The sequence below is a fragment of the Lepidochelys kempii genome, chromosome 17 (genome assembly GCF_965140265.1).
Source record: "Lepidochelys kempii isolate rLepKem1 chromosome 17, rLepKem1.hap2, whole genome shotgun sequence".
Taxonomy (NCBI): Eukaryota; Metazoa; Chordata; order Testudines; family Cheloniidae; genus Lepidochelys; species Lepidochelys kempii.
This window is the reverse complement of record NC_133272.1, coordinates 3,014,116-3,032,189: the sequence shown is the minus strand read 5'-3', so window position 1 is coordinate 3,032,189 and position 18,074 is coordinate 3,014,116. Positions and strand designations below refer to the sequence as shown.

Below are 18,074 nucleotides of genomic sequence, written 5' to 3'. Positions count from 1 at the left end.
TTCCGGGGCTCAGCTGGTGAGGACTCAGCGACCCCCCTCCCGGCTGGATCCAGCATTCGGCACCAAGGCAGACCCTTCCCAGGAGGTGCCTGGGAGCCCCTGGCCATGCAGCCTCCCCCACGAGGCCACAGACCCCCTCACATCAGTCAGTGCCCTGCAGGCAGAGGGGCCCATGAAGCTGGCCCACCTCAACACCCTGAGCCTGGACGGACGGCTGCACGCCCAGCCCGGCAAGGACTGGGGCCCAACCCTGCCCTGGGTGGGCACCAGCGGCTGCTGTTGTGACATGGGACGTGGCTAGCACCACTGGAAGCCATGGGCAGGAAGTGCTAACCTTCCTGGAGCTGGCCCAGGGCCACCATCCCCCCCTCCCCCCAGTCCTGAAGCCGTCTCCCCGGCCATGGGGGAGGGAGTTCCCCTGTTCTGTGAGGTGGGGGCTGCGAGCCTCACTGCCCTGCTGGTAAGGAGGAAGCTCCATTTGCTGATAGCCAGATACTCCTCCCCCACCACACGGCACCCTCTGCTCCCTCTGGCCAGGGGGGACCCAGCACCTGGTGGGGGGAAAATCAGGCCCCAGTGGACGGGCCTGGATCACTTCCAGGCACCTCTTCTAGGCCTGTCTCCCAGCAGGCCGATCCCCATTGCCCCCGACTGTGCCCAGTGCCCTCAGCCCCTCCCCAGACAAGCCCTGGGCCTTTAAGGCAGGAGCCGGGCGAGGCCAGAACCGTTTCTTGTGGGTTTTTAGCCACTGACTAGTCACAGGCTGGTCCTGCTTCTCTGGGGCAGCCCCAGCCCTGCTGCCCATGCCAGGGCAGAGCAGGCGAGCACCAGCCTCGGCTCTGGGCTCCAGCACAGGCCCTGCCCCACGAAGCCTGTCTGGGAAGCCCGGCCGGGGCACTACCTCCCACAGGCCGTAGCACTGGGCCCTGCCATCCTCTCGGGGGCACAGGAGGAGTGGAACGGCGAGCGGGGGCTGCCCCTGCTGCATAGGTAGGTCCAGGGCCTGCAAGTCCCAGAGCCCCCGGCTGTCCCCTGTGAGCCCCCAGCCCTGAGACCAGCAGTTCTGGCTCTGCTTTACTGAGGGCAGCAGCCAGCACCTGGGGACATGCCCAAGGCCACACAGCACATCCGTGGCAGAGCCAGGGGCTCGGAGCAGGAGCTGGCCCAGTGCCTCTCCAGAGCAGGCAGCAAGAGGCCTGTGTGGCTGAGTGGAGACACTGCTACCCGGGTACGCAGAGACCTCCAGCTCCTCAGCCAGTGCATGGCCCCAGCCCCCCGGTGCACAGAGGCCAAGGCTGTAGCCCCAGGGCCCTGCAGAGCCAGCAGCCCCTTTGTGCCGTCCAACGCGTCCTGCCAAGGGGAAGGGCTGCTGGGTCCACTGGCACCAGGGCTTGGCTGGGCTCGTACTGCAGGGCAGCCCTGTAGCCAGGGACGGAATCTGTCCCCCTCCCCCAGTCATCGGAGCCCTAATCACCACCCTCTGAGGGAGGCCAGGACAAGCACTGGTGTCACCAGGCCAGGCTCCCTGCCCTGCCCCCCAGCCTCGGCCCCAGGTACACCTCACTGCTCTGCCCAGCTTGCTCCCCCCGGCAGGAGACATGGCCCTGTTAGAGGAGGGCACTTCGCTGCCTGTCCCTCCAACCTACATCCCAGTGACTGGGGCAGCCCCCCCGGGTTAGGGCTCAATGCCACAGAGCCCAGCACCCACCACAGAGGTGCCAGGAGCCCCCAGCTCTGCCCACAGGCACAGTGACACAAGCTGACACCCCCCCCAGCCCAGCCCCCCTCTCCTCCCCAGGCGGATGTGTGCCCACCTTCTTGGAGGCCAGGAAGGTACACCCCGGGCCTGGGCTGGTGGGGGTGCCTGGCTCCGAATCTTCTTCATCCTCCAGGATTTTGTCCAGATACCCTATGGCCTCCTCTTCCTCCTCCATGGCCCGCAGAGTGGCAGGAGGCCAGAGGGCACAGCCCACAGCTCCAGACAGGCCTACGCCAGCAGGCCAGCTGGGCCCGATTCAGCCCTGTGAGCTGGCCACAGCCTGCTGCTCAAAGGAGCCATTACGGGAGTCCTGCCTGCGCCAGCCAGGGCAGCTTGGCCCCAGGCTTCCCAGAGCGGAGAGGAAACCACGTTCCAGGCAGCCCTGAGCCTGCACAAGGCTGCGGAAACGCCAGGGCTGTCAGCACAGGGCGAGGGGCCAGCCCGGCACAGGCTGCTCCGGCTTGCTTAACCCCTTCCCGGCCCCTGCCGTCTGCGCTCCTCCAGCCAGCCCCGCCTAGCAATGCACAGGAAATGAACGTCTTGCCTCAGGAGGGGGGGGAGGGGGGGTGCTCCCTGGCGTGTGGCCAGCGCCGCGCGCAGGAGCGTTTGGGGAACCAGCTTCTCCCCGGTGACCTGCCACAGCCACAACGGGACAAGCGAGCAGCGTCCAGGCAGGGAAGTCAGGCTCCAAGCACTCTGCTCACACAATTCCTCAGGGCCAGCCTCGAGCCACACACAGCCCAGGCTAAGGGGCGATGGACAGTCACACCCCAGCATTGGCCGCTGCCTGGCGAGGGCCCCTGCCCCGGAGCCCACGGCACCGTCCCACCGGCCCCGCCCAGGGGCTCTCTCCTCCACCCCCACTCCTGGGCACAGTCTTGGCAGAGCTCCCTGGTCCCGCTGCATGGCACCTCTGCAGTGCCCCTAGCTGGTCACCTGGCTCTGCACTGAGCCCCAAGAGCAGCGGCTGCCTCCCGGCACAAGGGAGTCCGGGAAGGAATTCCAGGGCCTGGCAGCGGGGATCGTACAGGATGGGACGGGGCTGGGAGAGGGTCACCCGGAGACCTCCCCCTAGAGGGGATCAGGCCTCGTATGCAGCCTGGAGGCAAGTGCTGGGCAGGATGGGATTGGGTAGCTGGGTAAATTTACAGCAGAGCTCTGGCCCAGAACATGCCTGGCCAGCCCTCACAGCCAGGGAAGGAGCCTCGCAAACCCAGCCCTGGTACCCCTCCATTCCTTCCAGCAGGGTGTTGACTCTGGACCCCAATGATGTGATCAGTGTGGAACGGCTCAGCCACCAGCCAAGCTGACGCAGCCCTGCACCCCTGCTGGATGTTGTGGCAGATCCTGGGATGGGGAGCAAGGAGTTCAGCCGCTGAGGCCTGAGCCCTCTGCCCCTGCCCAACAGGAAGAAAGAGACACAGCTGCCTCCTGGATACCAAATCCACCTCTTGTGCCTTCCTGAGCGCTCAAATGTCATCCAGCCCCCGCCCAGGGCTGAAACTGGCAGCGCGAGGATCATGCTGGCTGGGGGCAGTGAATGTAGACTATAGACTTTCTACCCACTATAAGGTGGGTAGAAAGCTGGCTAGATTGTCGGGCTCAACGGGTAGTGATCAATGGCTCCATGTCTAGTTGGCAGCTGGTATCAAGTGGAGTACCCCAAGGGTCGGTCCTGGGGCCAGTTTTGTTCAATATCTTCATAAATGATCTGGAGGATGGTGTGGCTTGCACTCTCAGCAAATTTGCGGATGATACTAAACTGGGAGGAGTGGTAGATACGCTGGAGGGGAGGGATAGGATACAGAAGGACCTAGACAAATTGGAGGATTGGGCCAAAAGAAATCTGATGAGGTTCAATAAGGATAAGTGCAAGGTCCTGCACTTAGGACGGAAGAACCCAATGCACAGCTACAGACTAGGGACCGAATGGCTAGGCAGCAGTTCTGCAGAAAAGGACCTAGGGGTGACAGTGGACGAGAAGCTGGATAAGAGTCAGCAGTGTGCCCTTGTTGCCAAGAAGGCCAATGGCATTTTGGGATGTATAAGTAGGGGCATAGCGAGCAGATCGAGGGACGTGATCGTTCCCCTCTATTCGACATTGGTGAGGCCTCATCTGGAGTACTGTGTCCAATTTTGGGCCCCACACTTCAAGAAGGATGTGGATAAATTGGAGAGAGTCCAGCGAAGGGCAACAAAAATGATTAGGGGACTGGAACACATGAGTTACGAGGAGAGGCTGAGGGAGCTGGGATTGTTTAGCCTGCAGAAGAGAAGAATGAGGGGGGATTTGATAGCTGCTTTCAACTACCTGAGAGGTGGTTCCAAAGAGGATGGCTCTAGACTGTTCTCAATGGTAGCAGATGACAGAACGAGGAGTAATGGTCTCAAGTTGCAGTGGGGGAGGTTTAGATTGGATATTAGGAAAAACTTTTTCACTAAGAGGGTGGTGAAACACTGGAATGCGTTACCTAGGGAAGTGGTAGAATCTCCTTCCTTAGAGGTTTTTAAGGTCAGGCTTGACAAAGCCCTGGCTGGGATGATTTAACTGGGAATTGGTCCTGCTTCGAGCAGGGGGTTGGACTAGATGACCTTCTGGGGTCCCTTCCAACCCTGATATTCTATGATTCTATGAATGTAACACCAGTGCCAGGGACTCCTGATTGAAAAGACTGGACGGGGGCAGTCTCCCGCATGGCCTGGGCGCACCGGGCCTGAGCTGGCCGCCGGGAACAGATGAGGGGGAGCAGGATGGGGCTTGTCAAGGAGTGGAGCAGTGGCTGGAGGCTCCCAGGGCCCCCTGCAAGCTAAGGACGCGGGGAGGGAGCTTCACTGTTGGAATAGCTGCCTCCACCTGCCCCCAACTCCAGGGAAAGGGGAAGCTGAGGTTGACCTGCTTTGCATGTGCCAGCCTTATTGTCTTCCTCCACCGCTTCCTGCAGCTGCCAGGACCCCAGTGCCGGGGTAGGGACCAACCAGGAGGCACTGGGGGTTTCCAGAGCCCGTGCCCGCCCATGTCCTGACGTGGGTAAGAGCCAGGACCACGCTTCAGCCCTAGGGAGCAGAGGTGCCCCAGGACAGACCCCTGTGCACAGAGTTCAGAGAGGGCCAGGGGTGGGGGGGGAGTCAGTGAGGGGATGGTCTGATGTGGGGGATTCTCACCCAGAACCACAGCCCCCCACCTTTCCCGGTGCAGCAGCCCAGCCCACGCCTCACATGCCCGGTGAGAGGAGGCGGCCCCAGGGCGGGAGGCTATGGCCCAGCAGCAATGCCTGCCTGCTCCCCATGCCGCTCCAGCGCGGGAAACAGCCACGCGCTCAGGACAGGGCCCAGGGGCCTGTTCACAGCCCCCTCCACCAGCGCTGGCTGCAAGTCCCCAGCCCCCCTGGAAACCCCTTTCAGCCCCAAATTGCAGCCCCGCATCCAGAGCGCCACCAGCCCAAGGGCTCTCAGCTGAGCCCCATGGACAGGGGCCCTCGGGTCCCCCTTCTGCAGCTGCCAGCACTCACTTGAGCTGAGCCCACGTGGGAAGAGGAGAAGCTGAGCACAAGCCAGCTGCCTCTCATTGGCAGATCCCAGCCAGCAGGCAGGCCCCGATTCTGACGCTGGGGAGGCAGCTGCGAAGGGTTAAAGCCACCAGCCGCTGCGTCCAAAGGGCACTCGGCTTAGCCTGGAACTGCCCGGCCACAGATAATGGGATTGAAGGCAGAGCCAATGCTGGAGCCCCAGCATCTCCAAATCCCATTAGCTCCGGGACAGCTGAGGAGGGAGTGCGTGGCAGAAACTCCAGCCCTGGCTGGGCTCTCCCTTGCAGCAGCTGGGGAGGGGCAGACCCTGCTGGATGCCCCTGGGGTAGGAGGGGCCAGCAGCATAGCTGCCAGGAGAGCAGGGCACCCGTGGGAGCATCTCTCCAGTGCATGTGCACCCTACAGGCTAGGGCTCTGTGGGCACCCATGGCACCATATGCTGGACACAGGAAGATGCCAGGGCACTGCCATGCAGCATGCCCCTGCCCTTACCCCCAACCCCTTGGGGCCAGCCACAGGATCAGGGCCGGAGCATGCACCCCTTGTGCAGCAGCCATGCCAGGCAGGCAGCAGCTCTGCCCAGGGGCTGGGCCAGGGACCCTTCCCTTGGCTGTAACCAGGCACAAGGTCCCAGGGTGGCCATCCAGTGTGGGGGCAGGGCACCCTTGGGAGAGGGAACAGCCTGAGGCTTTGTCCTGAGACACCCAGGCCCAGCAGCTAGATAGCTGCCCCCAGTCAGGCCCGGCACAGCACAAGCCAGCTCCTGTACCCAGCCACGCCCAGGCTCTGCAGCGCTCAAGCTGCTGCCCCCCCCCCCCCCCCGCAAACAGCCAGCTCCTGATGCTATTGGGCAGTGCCAGCAGATCGAAGAGACTGCCCCTGCCCACACATGTCCAGCTGCCTGCTTCCTGCATTCACTGGCTATGGCGGTGCTACCCGGGCCTGCCCGCCCCGGCTTGCTAGCCACAGCCCCCAGGGCGGTCCCCCTCCAGGACTTTCTCACAGGGCACTGGCGTCAGTCCATAAGCCGCGTGGGGAAGGAAGAGGACGAAGGCACCATGCCCATCTACGGGCAGTAACGCAGGGCAATGCCGGGGGTCCTGCCGAGGGGCAGCCCCGGGGGGGGGGGGGAAGAGATGATCCAGGCCCAGAGCGACACCACATTCCCCCCATACTAGGAAAGTGGATGCACCCACACTTCGGAGACATCATTAACCAGCCACAGGTCCCTGCTCACTGATGCCACCTGGCGGGGGAAGGCCGAGCTCGGAGATCCACAGCTGGCATCAAGACCCCAGGCAGGCAGGGGCTGGGTTGGATTCAATCCAGCTCATTCCTGCTGCCCCTTGGCACATGCTGCCATCTGCCTTTCCCTTCTTCTGCAGCTGGGCAGTTTGGGGCCTGTTGCCTGCCCAGGGGCTCCCCCATCTTTCTAGGTCCTCCACCCAGCTTGGCATCTCAGCCCCACCAGGCCGGGGGGGTGGGAGGAAGCCACGTGTTCGCATTCACTCCTGTTCCTTCAGGGATTAGACCGTAACCCTTTCAATGAGGCAGAACCCACCCTTTCCTGGCACTGCCTTGCCCTGAACAAGGAGTCCCAGAGTTGGTACACAGGCCTCTCTGGCCACATGCACCTCACATCACGGCCACGAGAAACTGTTACCCTCAGCCTAGCATGGCCTGAGGAACAAGCCCCATGCTCCAAGGCACACGGGGCCCCACTGCTGCAAGGTCAGGAAGGCTTTCCTCTCACCCCCTCCACGCACTCAGCTCATGCTAAAGCGTCAGGCATTTGCCCTCCAACCCACCCAGAAACCTGCCACCGAGAAGGTGCTGGGTTGGTGCGTATCAGAACCAAGGGAGCTGGGAAAGCAGGCTGCATGGCTTGTTCGCCAGGAGCCCCCAGAAATGCTTGGGGAGATACACGTCACGCCCCTGAGCCTTCCAGACACTGGCGCTGCCCAGAGCATGGCAAGAGCCCCCCCCCCAGCCAACCCTTCCCATTTCTCGGGGGTTCCCATTCCCAGAGAGGGGTTTCCTAATACTCTGACCAGGGAGGGCTCTCTTTAAAAAGGTTCCGCCCCAAAGACACTTGCTTGAAAATTACCAGAAGCCTTCAACTGGCCCAGTCCCTCCCTCCGTCACTAGATGGCGTGCACAGCCCATCAGAGGGGCCGGCTGTGCCCAGTCAGCGAGCTGCAGGCTGCAGCACAGAGCCGGGAAGAGGCACCAGGGTCCTGCCCAAGCAGCTCCAGCCACAGCAGCAGAAGCCCCCCACCCCTACTCCACTGGCTCCCACGCCAGGCCCTGACATCGCACTTCAGGGGTCAGGAAAGGAGGGCACGGGGCCACTACCCTGCACCCCTGCCCTGTACCCCCAGCATGCCCAGCCAATAGGCGTAACTGCCCCCCCCCACCTCCCCAGCGGCTGGGCCTCTGAGTCACTATCCACTGAGGCAAGATGGGGGGCAGAGAGGGGTTCCCACTCCACCCCACCCCCTGCTGGCCCCAGGAGCTGTTCCATAGCTCTGCAGAGAATCCCAGAGCGCCACTGAATAGCACTGAAATGTAGCTGGTTCTGGGGTGGAGAGCAGAAGCTGGGTGCCCTGTACCAGGCACAGGCTGGAGGAGAGAGGATGATGGGCCAGAGACCCCCACACCCCTCCCCTCTTAGGGGCAGGGCCCATGCAGAGCAGCCAGGCCCCTGGGCAGGACGCTGCAGTGCACAGTCAGCAAGGGGGAGGGCTGCCAGGCTGTTGACAGCCCTAGGAGCTCTGCAGCAGCTCCTCCCTCTGGGGATGGCCCTCTTGACAAGCCCTCCTCGCCCTTCACCACAGCAAAGCACCAAGGAAGGAACCGACCGTGGCACTAGCCGACTGAAGCTGGACACTCGCCCTGCCCTGAACCACCAGGCCCCAGCCCGTGCTGCTCACCCCCAAACTGGGGGGAGGGGGAAGAAATGCTAGCAAAGGAGCAGCCAGGCTGCTCAGTGCCCCTCCTCTCAAGCCAGAAGAGGCGGAGAAGGACAGTGGGCTGAGCTAGGTGGTCAAGGGGGAATTGGAGGGAAGGGGGAGCCAGGGGACGGAACCATCCCAGCTCCAGCGACACCGGGTCCCACAGTCACCAGTGTCACGCCCGTGCTGGGCAGAGACCCCCCAGGTTCCAGCAGCACTGTCACGTGGCCACCTACCCCAGTGCCCAGGCTGTCGGTGGGCGTGGGTGAGACGCCATCCCCGCTCTCCTGGCCACGGGCGCTGAGCTGCGGCGACATGGTGGGCGACTCGTCGATGTAGGGCATGGTCTCCGAGCCCTCCGGTGGCACCTTGGGCTCCTCATTCCCCTCCGCGTCGTAGTCCTCCGCCCCGTAGTTGAAGTCTGCCAGGAGAACAAGGAGAGGCCGGTGAGTGTCTGCCACTAGGGCACCCAGGGAGGCATAGTGCACCGGGGGCTGCCTGCCCCTCGCCGCCATGGCACCATCCAGCAGCAGACCCCAGGTGGGAGACGGGGCTGGCCAGAGGCATGGCACCCAGGGGCTAAGCCATCAGACACCTGTCTACCCCCAGGGCACTCCTCCCCACTGGGGAGAGCTGAGAGCTCAGCACTCTCCCTGCCTGCTGCACCATCTTGCTTTTTATAGGGCTGGGGGTGGGGCTCCCAATAGGTGAGGTCACTTCCCTAGCTCCGCCCCCTTGTTTTGACTCCAGCAGCCAATGGGTGTGTGGCACCAGGACAAGGTGGGTGCTGAGACAGAGACTGATGGTTAATAGGAAAAACCCTTTTCCACCAGCCCCCCCCATCCCTCCCTGCAGCTGGGCAGAGGCCCTCTCCCAGCTCCGCCAGGGCAGGGGCGTGGGCGCTTGGCCTCGGGGTGCCCCACTGCACTGGAGCCGGCAGCATTGGCACCGGCTGCGGAGGGCTGCAGGGCCCGGGCGTTGCATGGCTTGATTTTAGGGCTGCTCCGGTCAGGCACGTGGCAGAGACTGTGCCCCGGGGAGGGGTCAGCCAGGGCTGGAGGGGCCCCTCAGCGCCTCTGCCCCAAGGGTCAACAGCTCCCTGGCACGTCTGCATGTATCTGACAGCCAGCCACACAGCCCCCTCCACCCCGGAGAGTCAGCCACCCCACGAGTCACGAACACACATACACTGAGAGCACCACCTCCCCGCACATTTCCCCCTCCCCAGGGCTAGCCCCCAGCCAGCTCTTTAACCCCTGAGGAGCAGTGGCCCCTTCCCCGGCGCAACGAGCCACCGTGGCCCCCTTGGTCCCCTCCTGGCCATGCTCTGCCCAGCCAAGCCCACGGGCACACTTGACACACAATTAACAGCTGAGTACTGCCCCGGAGATGCAGGGACCCGGCTCTGCCAGGCATCCTGCTGCAGGGGCAGGGGCAGGGGCAGGGCTGAGCAGCAGCAGGGGGCTAGGGAGCCAGTGATCCATGCGAGGGGAGGACTCCGCTGCAGCCTGCCGCCCCATGCAGAGGTGCCAAGCGAATCTGTCCCCTCATTCCTATACCCTCAGTAGCAGCAATGAGGGTGGGCCTGGGTGCCAGGACTCCTGGGCTCTGCCACCGACCCGCTGGGTGGTTTGCGTAAGTCACGACTCCGCCTCTCCGTGCCTCAGTTTCCCCTCTAGGTCATTGTCCCCGCGGCGCTCAAGGTTGGGGGGGGGGCACGGCATCTTCCCAGCCCGCCAACAGCAGAGCTTGCTAGGCCCGGGAGTCGTGGCCCTCAGCGACACTTGCCCCCCAGCGCAGCAGCTCGCTATGGGGCGCTGGGCGAGCAAAGCAGTCCAGCTCCAGCAGGATGTTAATGGCAGGGAAGGGCGCAGGGCTACCAGCCCTAAAGGCAGCACAGGGGCAGTTCTCCCCACCACTTCACTCTCTGTCCCCGGACTCTCTCAGGCAGCGCTGAGCCCCCCCACCTCAGGCCTGCCTGTCCCAGCCGCCCCCTCCCTTCATCACTGACAGGCTACAGCCGGAGGGACGGGGCCAGGCTGGGAGCAATGAACTGCCTCTGTTGCAGGTGAGGGCAAGGAGGCCCAGGGGTTGGAGCCAGACTCGGCTTCATCCTCCACAGGCTGCAGAGCTGGGGGGAGTGGGGGGGGGGCCTGGCCGGTTACCACGGAAATAGCAATGGCCTCAGCAGAGGGAAGAGCCAAATGCAGCAGCCCCGAGATGGGTAGAGGGCAGGGGTCTGGTGCCAAGGGGGGGTGGGATCCAGAGGGCTGGGGGCTGGCACTGAGTGGGGGGATCCAGAGGGCAGGGGGGAAAGGGAAGCTGGACTGTTGGGGTTGGCCAGCAGGTGAATGCTGGGGGGCCCAAGGCTCAGATCCCCAGGAGCTTGGGGCAGGGGCTCTCCAGCCCAGGCCTGGCCCCTGGGAGCTGCTCTCAGGCAGGTCTGCGTGAGGCCGACGGGGCCCTTCCCGGGGTGAGTGCCAGCCTCTTGGAGCAGGGACAGCTGTAGTGGGAGCTTTCTGCGCTGGGAGACCAGGCTGGGCCTGGCCCCTCAGGGCAGCTCCCAACCCAGTGGCTGGTGGAGGGGGCGGGCGGGCACTATGAGAGATGGTGAGTCCCTGCCACCCCAGTTGGAGGCATGTTCCCACCCCAGCCAGCACCCGCTGTCACAGCAAATGCCTTCTCTGTGTGCACCCTGCACTGACCTCTGCTCCACCCCACAGCCTGGTCCCTGTGGGCACCCTTCCTGACCCCACAATGATCCCAGCACCCTGAAGCCTGAGGCTGGGTGCCCCCTCAAGCCCCTGCATTGAGTGCGCCCAGCCCAGAGCCCCCACGCAAAGGCAGGTGGGGGCTAGAGCCCCCCCGGCCCACTGCACTGAGTGTGCCCGGCCCAGCACCCCCATGCAAAGCCGGGCAGAGGCAGAGAGCCCCCACCACACACACACAGCCCCCTGCACTGCGTGTGCCTGGCCCAGAGCCCTCGTGCGAAGCTGGCTCACTGAAGCCCCACAGCACGATGCTTAGCTGCAGTTAATATTTCATTGCAATTTAATATTTCAAGCTGATAAATCTTTAAATCCAAGAGGATTTTAAAGCCCTCCAGAGTCAGACCCTGTGAGCATGAGCCAGGGAGGGAAGAGGGCCAGGAACAAGGGACATTGCTGGGCCCGTTAGCCTGGGGAATCATGTCCCCATGCCAGGGGATGGGAGGCCAGTGCTGGAGCCATTCAGAACGGGCCTGGGTGGGACACAGCACGGCACAGAGCGAACCCGTAACTGACCCCATCACAGCTCAGCAAGCAACCCAGCGTGGTCACCGCCGGGCAGCCCAGCCCCCATCGCTCAGACGCAGAAGGGTCCCCGCTGGGCTCGTCCTGCTGGGTCTGGCTCCTGTGGCCCTGGAAAGGCGCGTGTGTCCGTGCGTGGACACACACACACACACGCGTGTGTGCATGCAGCCACAGCCTGGCAGCCCAGGTTCCCACCTCATTAGCACGCTCCAGCAGGGAGCCCTCCCTGCTCCTGGGAGCAGCAGGCCAGGCGCCGGCCCCGGCTGCTGGCAGCGCTGCGGCAGGCTGTCGAGGGAGCAGCTGGGACAAGCAGCCGAGCGCATGCTCCTGAGTCACCCTCATTAGCACGGGGTTCCCTCCATCGCACCCACACACGCGCTGCCTCCCAGACTGCCGGACATGGCACGAGAGGTGGGAGATCCCACTGGCTGCGTGGCGCATGGGGAGGAGGGGGGTACTTTACGCTGCATTACGCACCTCCCTCCCCACCTCTGCATGCACGTGGCTCGCACGCGCACACGGCTCGCACGCGCACAGCCCCGGGGAATCCACCCGGGTTATATACACAATGCTCTAGCACGTTACATTAGCACATCCCCACTTGTGGGGACAAGCGGGGGACTCCTCTCACTTTGCGGGGGGGGGGGGGTTTGATTCACTTCTGATTCCTTGTTTAAGGAGTTTGGGTGAATTTTAGAGCAACAGCCCAGAGCATGGGGGTGGAGCCACAGCTCTACCTTCTCCTTTCCAAGCCTGGGCCCCCCTCCCACAGCTCTGCTGGTGACCCCCAAACCCAACCCCAGCCCCTGCTAGCCCAGCCCTGGGCCCCCCTCCCACAGCTCTGCTGGTGACCCCCAATCAAAACCCACAGCCCCTGCTAGCCCAGCCCTGGGCTTCCACCGCCAGCCCAGCTCTGCCAGTGCCCCCCAATCCCGACCCGCAGCCCCTGCTAGCCCAGCCCTGCCCCCACAGCTCTGCTGGTGCCCCTCACTCCTGACCTGCAGCCCCTGGTAGCCCAGCCCTGGGGTCCCCCCCAGACAGCTCTGCAGGTGTCTCTCAACCCAGGACCTTTGCACCCCACCCTGCGTCCTTTCCTGCCCCTCTCTGGCTCCCCCTGCTCCCCTCAGGCCCACGTGGAGTCCGCAGAGCCAGACGAGCCAAGACATCTCTGCCAGCCAGTCCCAGGGCAGCTGGGCACGGATCAGCCGGCAGATCTCACGGCCCCTAGCTCATGCCCACCTCCACCAGCTGCTGCTGGCAGCTTCTCCTAGAGCCGGGGGTGCCAGCCCCTAGCGCCAGCCCTGCTCCAACCGGGCCAGGCTGGCGCGCGCCCGAGTCCCCAGCTCCCGCCTCCGCAGCGGCTGCAGGGCCCGCGGCGTGAGGCCCGTGCCATCGCCATGGCAACAGGCTCCTGCACAATCCTGCCGGCTGCCAGCTCAGCCTCCCACGGCCGCAGGAATGGGGGAAGGGGCCTTGCGCTCTCCCCTGCTCCGTCCCACGGGCCGGGCAGGGCGGGGGGGGGGGCAAAGGGGCAACGGAGCCAGCATCACCCCACCCCACAGCCCACCTCAGTGCGGCCCCGGCTTTCAGCCAGCACAACACCGGGGTCAGGCGCCCCCCAGGGCGACTCGGCCCGCGGACACCGGAGCGGCAGCAGGGGCTGGGCTCGGCGAGAGAGGCGCTCCCTCCCAGCCGGCCTGGGGGCCGCAATGTCACGACCCCAGCCTGCCCCATAGCAGGGACCGCTGAGCTGGCGGCCGAGCCGCCGGCAAGGGTGCCAGCACCCCGGCTATCGGGCTGCAGCCCGAGCCCAGGGCAAGAGGCAATGCCATCCCATCTCTCCCAGCTCTTCCCATGCCCTCCGGCATGGGGCTCTGCAGCAGCTTCTTCCCCCGAAAAGCCCCCTGGAGCCACTGGGCAGGAAAGAAACCGACCCCATGATTAGCAGCCACTCATAGCCCGTGCCCCCAGGGCACCAGCCACATGCCAGCCACAGCAGTTAATATTTCATCAGCCCCACCGACAGGGCAGAGAAGCCCCCGTGCACCAGGGCGCAGTATCTGGGCTCTCCCAGAGCACTTCTCCGAGGACGAGTCCCATGCAGTGAGGTCTGCACGGAGGAAGGCACGTTCCTGGCTCCCCTACAGCCCCGCCAGCTGCCCTCCTTACTGCACCAGGAATGCAAATTAAACCCAACAGCTAAGACACTATGCCCCATTGCCAGGCACATGTCAAGTGCTACTGCCAGGGAGGGGCGGCCGGGGAGGGGCGTGTGGGGCAGGGGGCAGCAGGGTCACATGCGTCCCCAGGCCAGGCGAGAGGCCCTGGAGTGCCGGGGCCCAGCGGGAAGAACTTGTGCCATCTCCGAGAGTGCCCCAAACACACACATTGCAAATCCCCAGCTCTAATTCCTGGGCCTGGAATTCCTTATCTGCTGCGCCCCAGGCCCCTGCACCCCTGCCTGCAGCCCAGAGAGAGGCCAGCCGCCCTGGGTTTGTGGGGCCCCCGGAGCACAGCCTGAGTCCAGCACTGCCGCAGCATGGGGAGAGCGGCTTGAAAGCCAGCCGCACCGTGGTCACATCGCCCTCCCCACAGCCTGGCGCCGGGCCACCTCCAGCAACGGGAAAGAGACGGGAGGGCTTGGGAGCCCCTCCGCTGCACATGTCCGAGGACGGGAACTCACAGGAACAGCAAAGGGAGATGCTGGGTGATCTCACTGCCACTTCCCCTCACCTCTGCCAGCGCCTCAGCACCGACCGCAGCCCCCGTCACCCCGGCCCGGGCTCCCCCCCAGCTCTGCCAGCGCCGACCCGCTGCCCCCATCACCCCGGCCCGGGCTCCCCCCCGGTCTGCCAGCGCCGACCGGCAGCCCCCGTCACCCCGGCCCGGGCTCCCCCGCAGGTCTGCCAGCGCCGACCCGCAGCCCCCATCACCCCGGCCCGGGCTCCCCCCCAGCTCTGCCAGCGCCGACCCGCAGCCCCCGTCACCCCGGCCCGGGCTCCCCCCCAGGTCTGCCAGCACCGACCCGCAGCCCCCGTCACCCCGGCCCGGGCTCCCCCCAGCTCTGCCAGCGCCGACCCGCAGCCCCCGTCACCCCGGCCCGGGCTCCCCCCAGCTCTGCCAGCGCCGACCCGCAGCCCCCGTCACCCCGGCCCGGGCTCCCCAGCTCTGCCAGCGCCGACCCACAGCCCCCGTCACCCCAGCCCGGGCTCCCCGTCTTCAGGCTCTCCCCATCCCCCTCTGCTGATGCCCCTCAAACCCAAACAGCAGCCCCCCTTCCGCATTATTTGTGTCCTGGGCCTTTCCTGAGAGCTGCCTGCGTTCGGGCAGGGGGAGCGCACGCCGCCTCTGGGGAACACACACCTGCAACCGCTGCCTTCCTCCTCCTCCACTAGAGACAGGTTAGGCGCAGTCCGGGGATTCCTGGCTCGCTGCTGGCCCAGCCCGGGCACCCCTCCATGCAGGGCCCCAATGCTCTTCCTCGCCAGCCCCCAGAGCCCTCGGCTACAGCCTGGCTGACAGCTGGCTGCGGCTCCCGGAGCCTGCTGCACCAACGCTCTGCCCATCCTTCCACTTCACTAAGCATCTCCATGGCTGTGACCACGCACTCGCCTGCCTGGGGGAGCCTGGGGAGAGCGGGCGGCTAACAGGGCCAGCACGGCAAGGGCCAGGAACAGTCCTCGGGGTCACTTCCCTCCCTCCACGTGCAGCCTGGGGACTGGCTCCAAGGAGAGTATGCCTGCAGCCTGGCCAGGGCGAGGGGAGACCAGGCTGGGGAGCTGGCCGGTGGAGCGACCACGCCCCTGGGGAGACACAGACGGGACGGGACGAGGAGCCCTTGGCCCCACTGGTCCCCAGCGTCGCCAGCCTGTGAGACATGCTCCCTCTCCCCGGCGCGCTGCGGACTGGCCCTGTTGCCTCAGCCGAAGGCAGCCCAGGGCGGGAGGGAGCCGAATGAGGCAGGAGTGAGGCTGGCCTGAAATGCCTTGGCACAGGGACCCGGCTGTGCCAGTCCAGACCCACAGGTGGCAGCTCCATCCCAGGACCAGCAGGGGACCTTAAGATCTAGGCTCTGCCGCGTGGGCCCAGCTCTAGCTCCAGACAAATCCAAACCCGGGATGAGGGGCAGCGACTGCCCTCCCGCAGGGCCTCCTTTGCCAGCCCCGGCAGAGCCCTGAATAAAGACAGCCCTGCTTTCCCCCCGCAGTGGGAAGTGACCCATCTGGGATGGGGACTGGCTGCAGGATTGCCACTGAGGTTTATTTCTTCCCTTCTCTCCCCCTGTGGATTAACCGCTGGGGGCCCAGTGGTGCCTGTTAAACTGACCCTGCCTGCAACGGAGCAGCTCATTAACCTTCTCCTTCCTTCCGCCTTCACCACTGCTCCCTCCATCCAGGCCAGCTCTCCTCCCCACTCACAGGCACCAGGGGCAGGCGCTGGCAAAGCCCTGGCATGGGCGGGACGCCCAAAGCAAGCCTGTCAGCGTGGGACAGTGCTCCCCAGCACACCTGGGCCAAAGGATCCCGCAGGAGGACGGGGCTGGGGAAACTGGATCCTGGCAGCCCCGCAAAACCCGGGTCATTCCAGAGCCCCCAGCAGCACTGACAACGGCTCCTCTTCGCTGGCCCTCATGCCATGCTGGGAGATCTCGCCAGCTGGCTGCCGCAGGGATGGGCGAGGCATTGCTCAGGTCTAGCGCCCCATCAGGGGTGGCGCCCCTCCCTTTGCAGCCTGTTCCTGCCTGGTCCCCAGTCTGCTACACAAGGGCCCTCTGCTGCTCAGGCTTGCTGGGCAGAGCAGCCAGTCGGCGTCTTTCCTCCGCACTCCAGGCTGCCCCCGGGAGCTCTCCCTGCCTCTCCTGCTTGGGAGTTGGAGGGCTGGGCAGATGGGCCCTGAGAGCCAGGGGGTGATGTTCTCTAGTGCAAAGGCGGAGAGGGAGGAGAAAGGCCCCACTGAGGAATCTGGGGCAAGGGGGATGCACCAGAACGCTCATGTAGCCCTTTATTGTGGCTAGGACCCACCAATCTGAAGCCGTTTCCTGGATCTGTGTCCTGCGAAATCTTTGCAGAGGCTCAGCCAGGCGGTGGGCCCAGTGCCCACTCCCAAGCGAAGGGGCGTCTGGGCGAGCAGAACCCAGAACCTGCCTTGGAGCCTACAGGCCCAGGAACAGCCCCCCAGGGCTCAGCTATGGTGGGGCCAGGCCTTTTGTGCTGGACTAAAGGGAGCCACTTTGGCTCCCTGGCATCACCCAAGGCCTGGGCCAGGCGACCTTCCCAAAGGAGAGACCCACCCAACGGAGCTTAAATCCTGTCACCTAACCACCCGCCTCAGCCAGATGAAGCAGCAAGTCCCCAAAGCGCCCGTCACCCGCCTGGGCCAGACCCGCAGCAGAGTCTCCAGCAGAACCACCCGCAAGTTGGGAGGAAGGAACTAGCGTCCAGCTGCTCGGCTAGGCAGGCAGCCCGACACCCTCACACCCTTGCCCCACCGGAGAGACACACAGACCATCGGGCCTATTGCTGCGTTCTGCGCCCCGGGCCCAGATGGAAACTAACTGCTAATGGGGCACGAGGTGGCCCAGACCCCATGTCTGGGCAGGGCTGCTGTGGTTCTGCTGTGCCCGAGGGAGGCTGCAGAACCCAGCCCAGGCCTGAGGGGGAGAACACACCACCCCAACGCTGCTGCAGGAGTCCCCCCGGGCCTGGCTTCCTTCCAAAGGGCCCATCATACAGTTACCAGCTCTGGTGCATTCCCTCCCATGCCCCCGGTGCCGGGGCACCCCGGCTCCTGCCACGCTGGAATGCGCTCAGTGCTGGCACGAACCACAGAGAGATGCAGCCTGAGCGGGTCTGACAGTGCCGGAGCCTGGAGCCATGCCAGCAGGCTCTGAAACACGCCTCACCAACCACAGCCTTGGCACTGGCTCCTGAGGCCCCTAGACAAACACCAAAGCAGATCCCCAGTGACGTACAGCAAGCCACACGCTGCCCTGGACAGGGCTAAGGGATCTTCACACTCCTGATATGGGGGCTAGCCAAGGCAAAGCAGCCAGCTGGGTGCAGGGCACCCATCACAGCATCTCTCCCCGGCCAGGCCTGGCTTCCCCTTCCCTCAGCCAGGATCGCCAGTCACGCCAAGCTCAGCCCGAGGGTCTAATCCACCCAGCTTAGCTCACTCCTGAGCCCCGAGCCAGCTGGGTGCAGGGCACCCATCACAGCATCTCTCCCCGGCCAGGCCTGGCTTCCCCTTCCCTCAGCCAGGATCGCCAGTCACGCCAAGCTCAGCCCGAGGGTCTAATCCACCCAGCTTAGCTCACTCCTGAGCCCCGAGCCAGCTGTGACGCTGGCAGAGAGACCACTGCTCCAACTCCCTCTGTGCCCAGCAGCCCTCCTCCCTCCTGGATGGGCACATCCGCCACCTGCTTGCACACAGACCAGGAGAGGGCAGCGTGGCCCTGCTCTCCAGTTCATGCCAGGCCACAGATCCAGGCAGAGCCTCTTCAACTCGCTGCACAGAGGCTTGGACACTCAGGGGCAACTTG

General features: G+C 64.9%; 1 protein-coding gene across 4 annotated transcripts in view; it reads right to left on the bottom strand.

Moving 5' to 3' along the window:
- Positions 1-18,074, bottom strand: part of ABR (ABR activator of RhoGEF and GTPase) — a 103,474-nt gene that overhangs the window by 44,924 nt on the left and 40,476 nt on the right. For 2 of the 4 annotated variants that reach the window (XM_073315149.1, XM_073315150.1), the window contains exon 2: positions 8,477-8,661. In XM_073315149.1, coding sequence (XP_073171250.1) covers positions 8,477-8,661 — 185 coding nt within the window. Of the gene's footprint in view, positions 1-1,814; positions 2,262-8,476; positions 8,662-14,896; positions 14,941-18,074 lie in introns of those variants that run through there. The other 2 variants (XM_073315152.1, XM_073315151.1) reach the window with 2 other exon arrangements.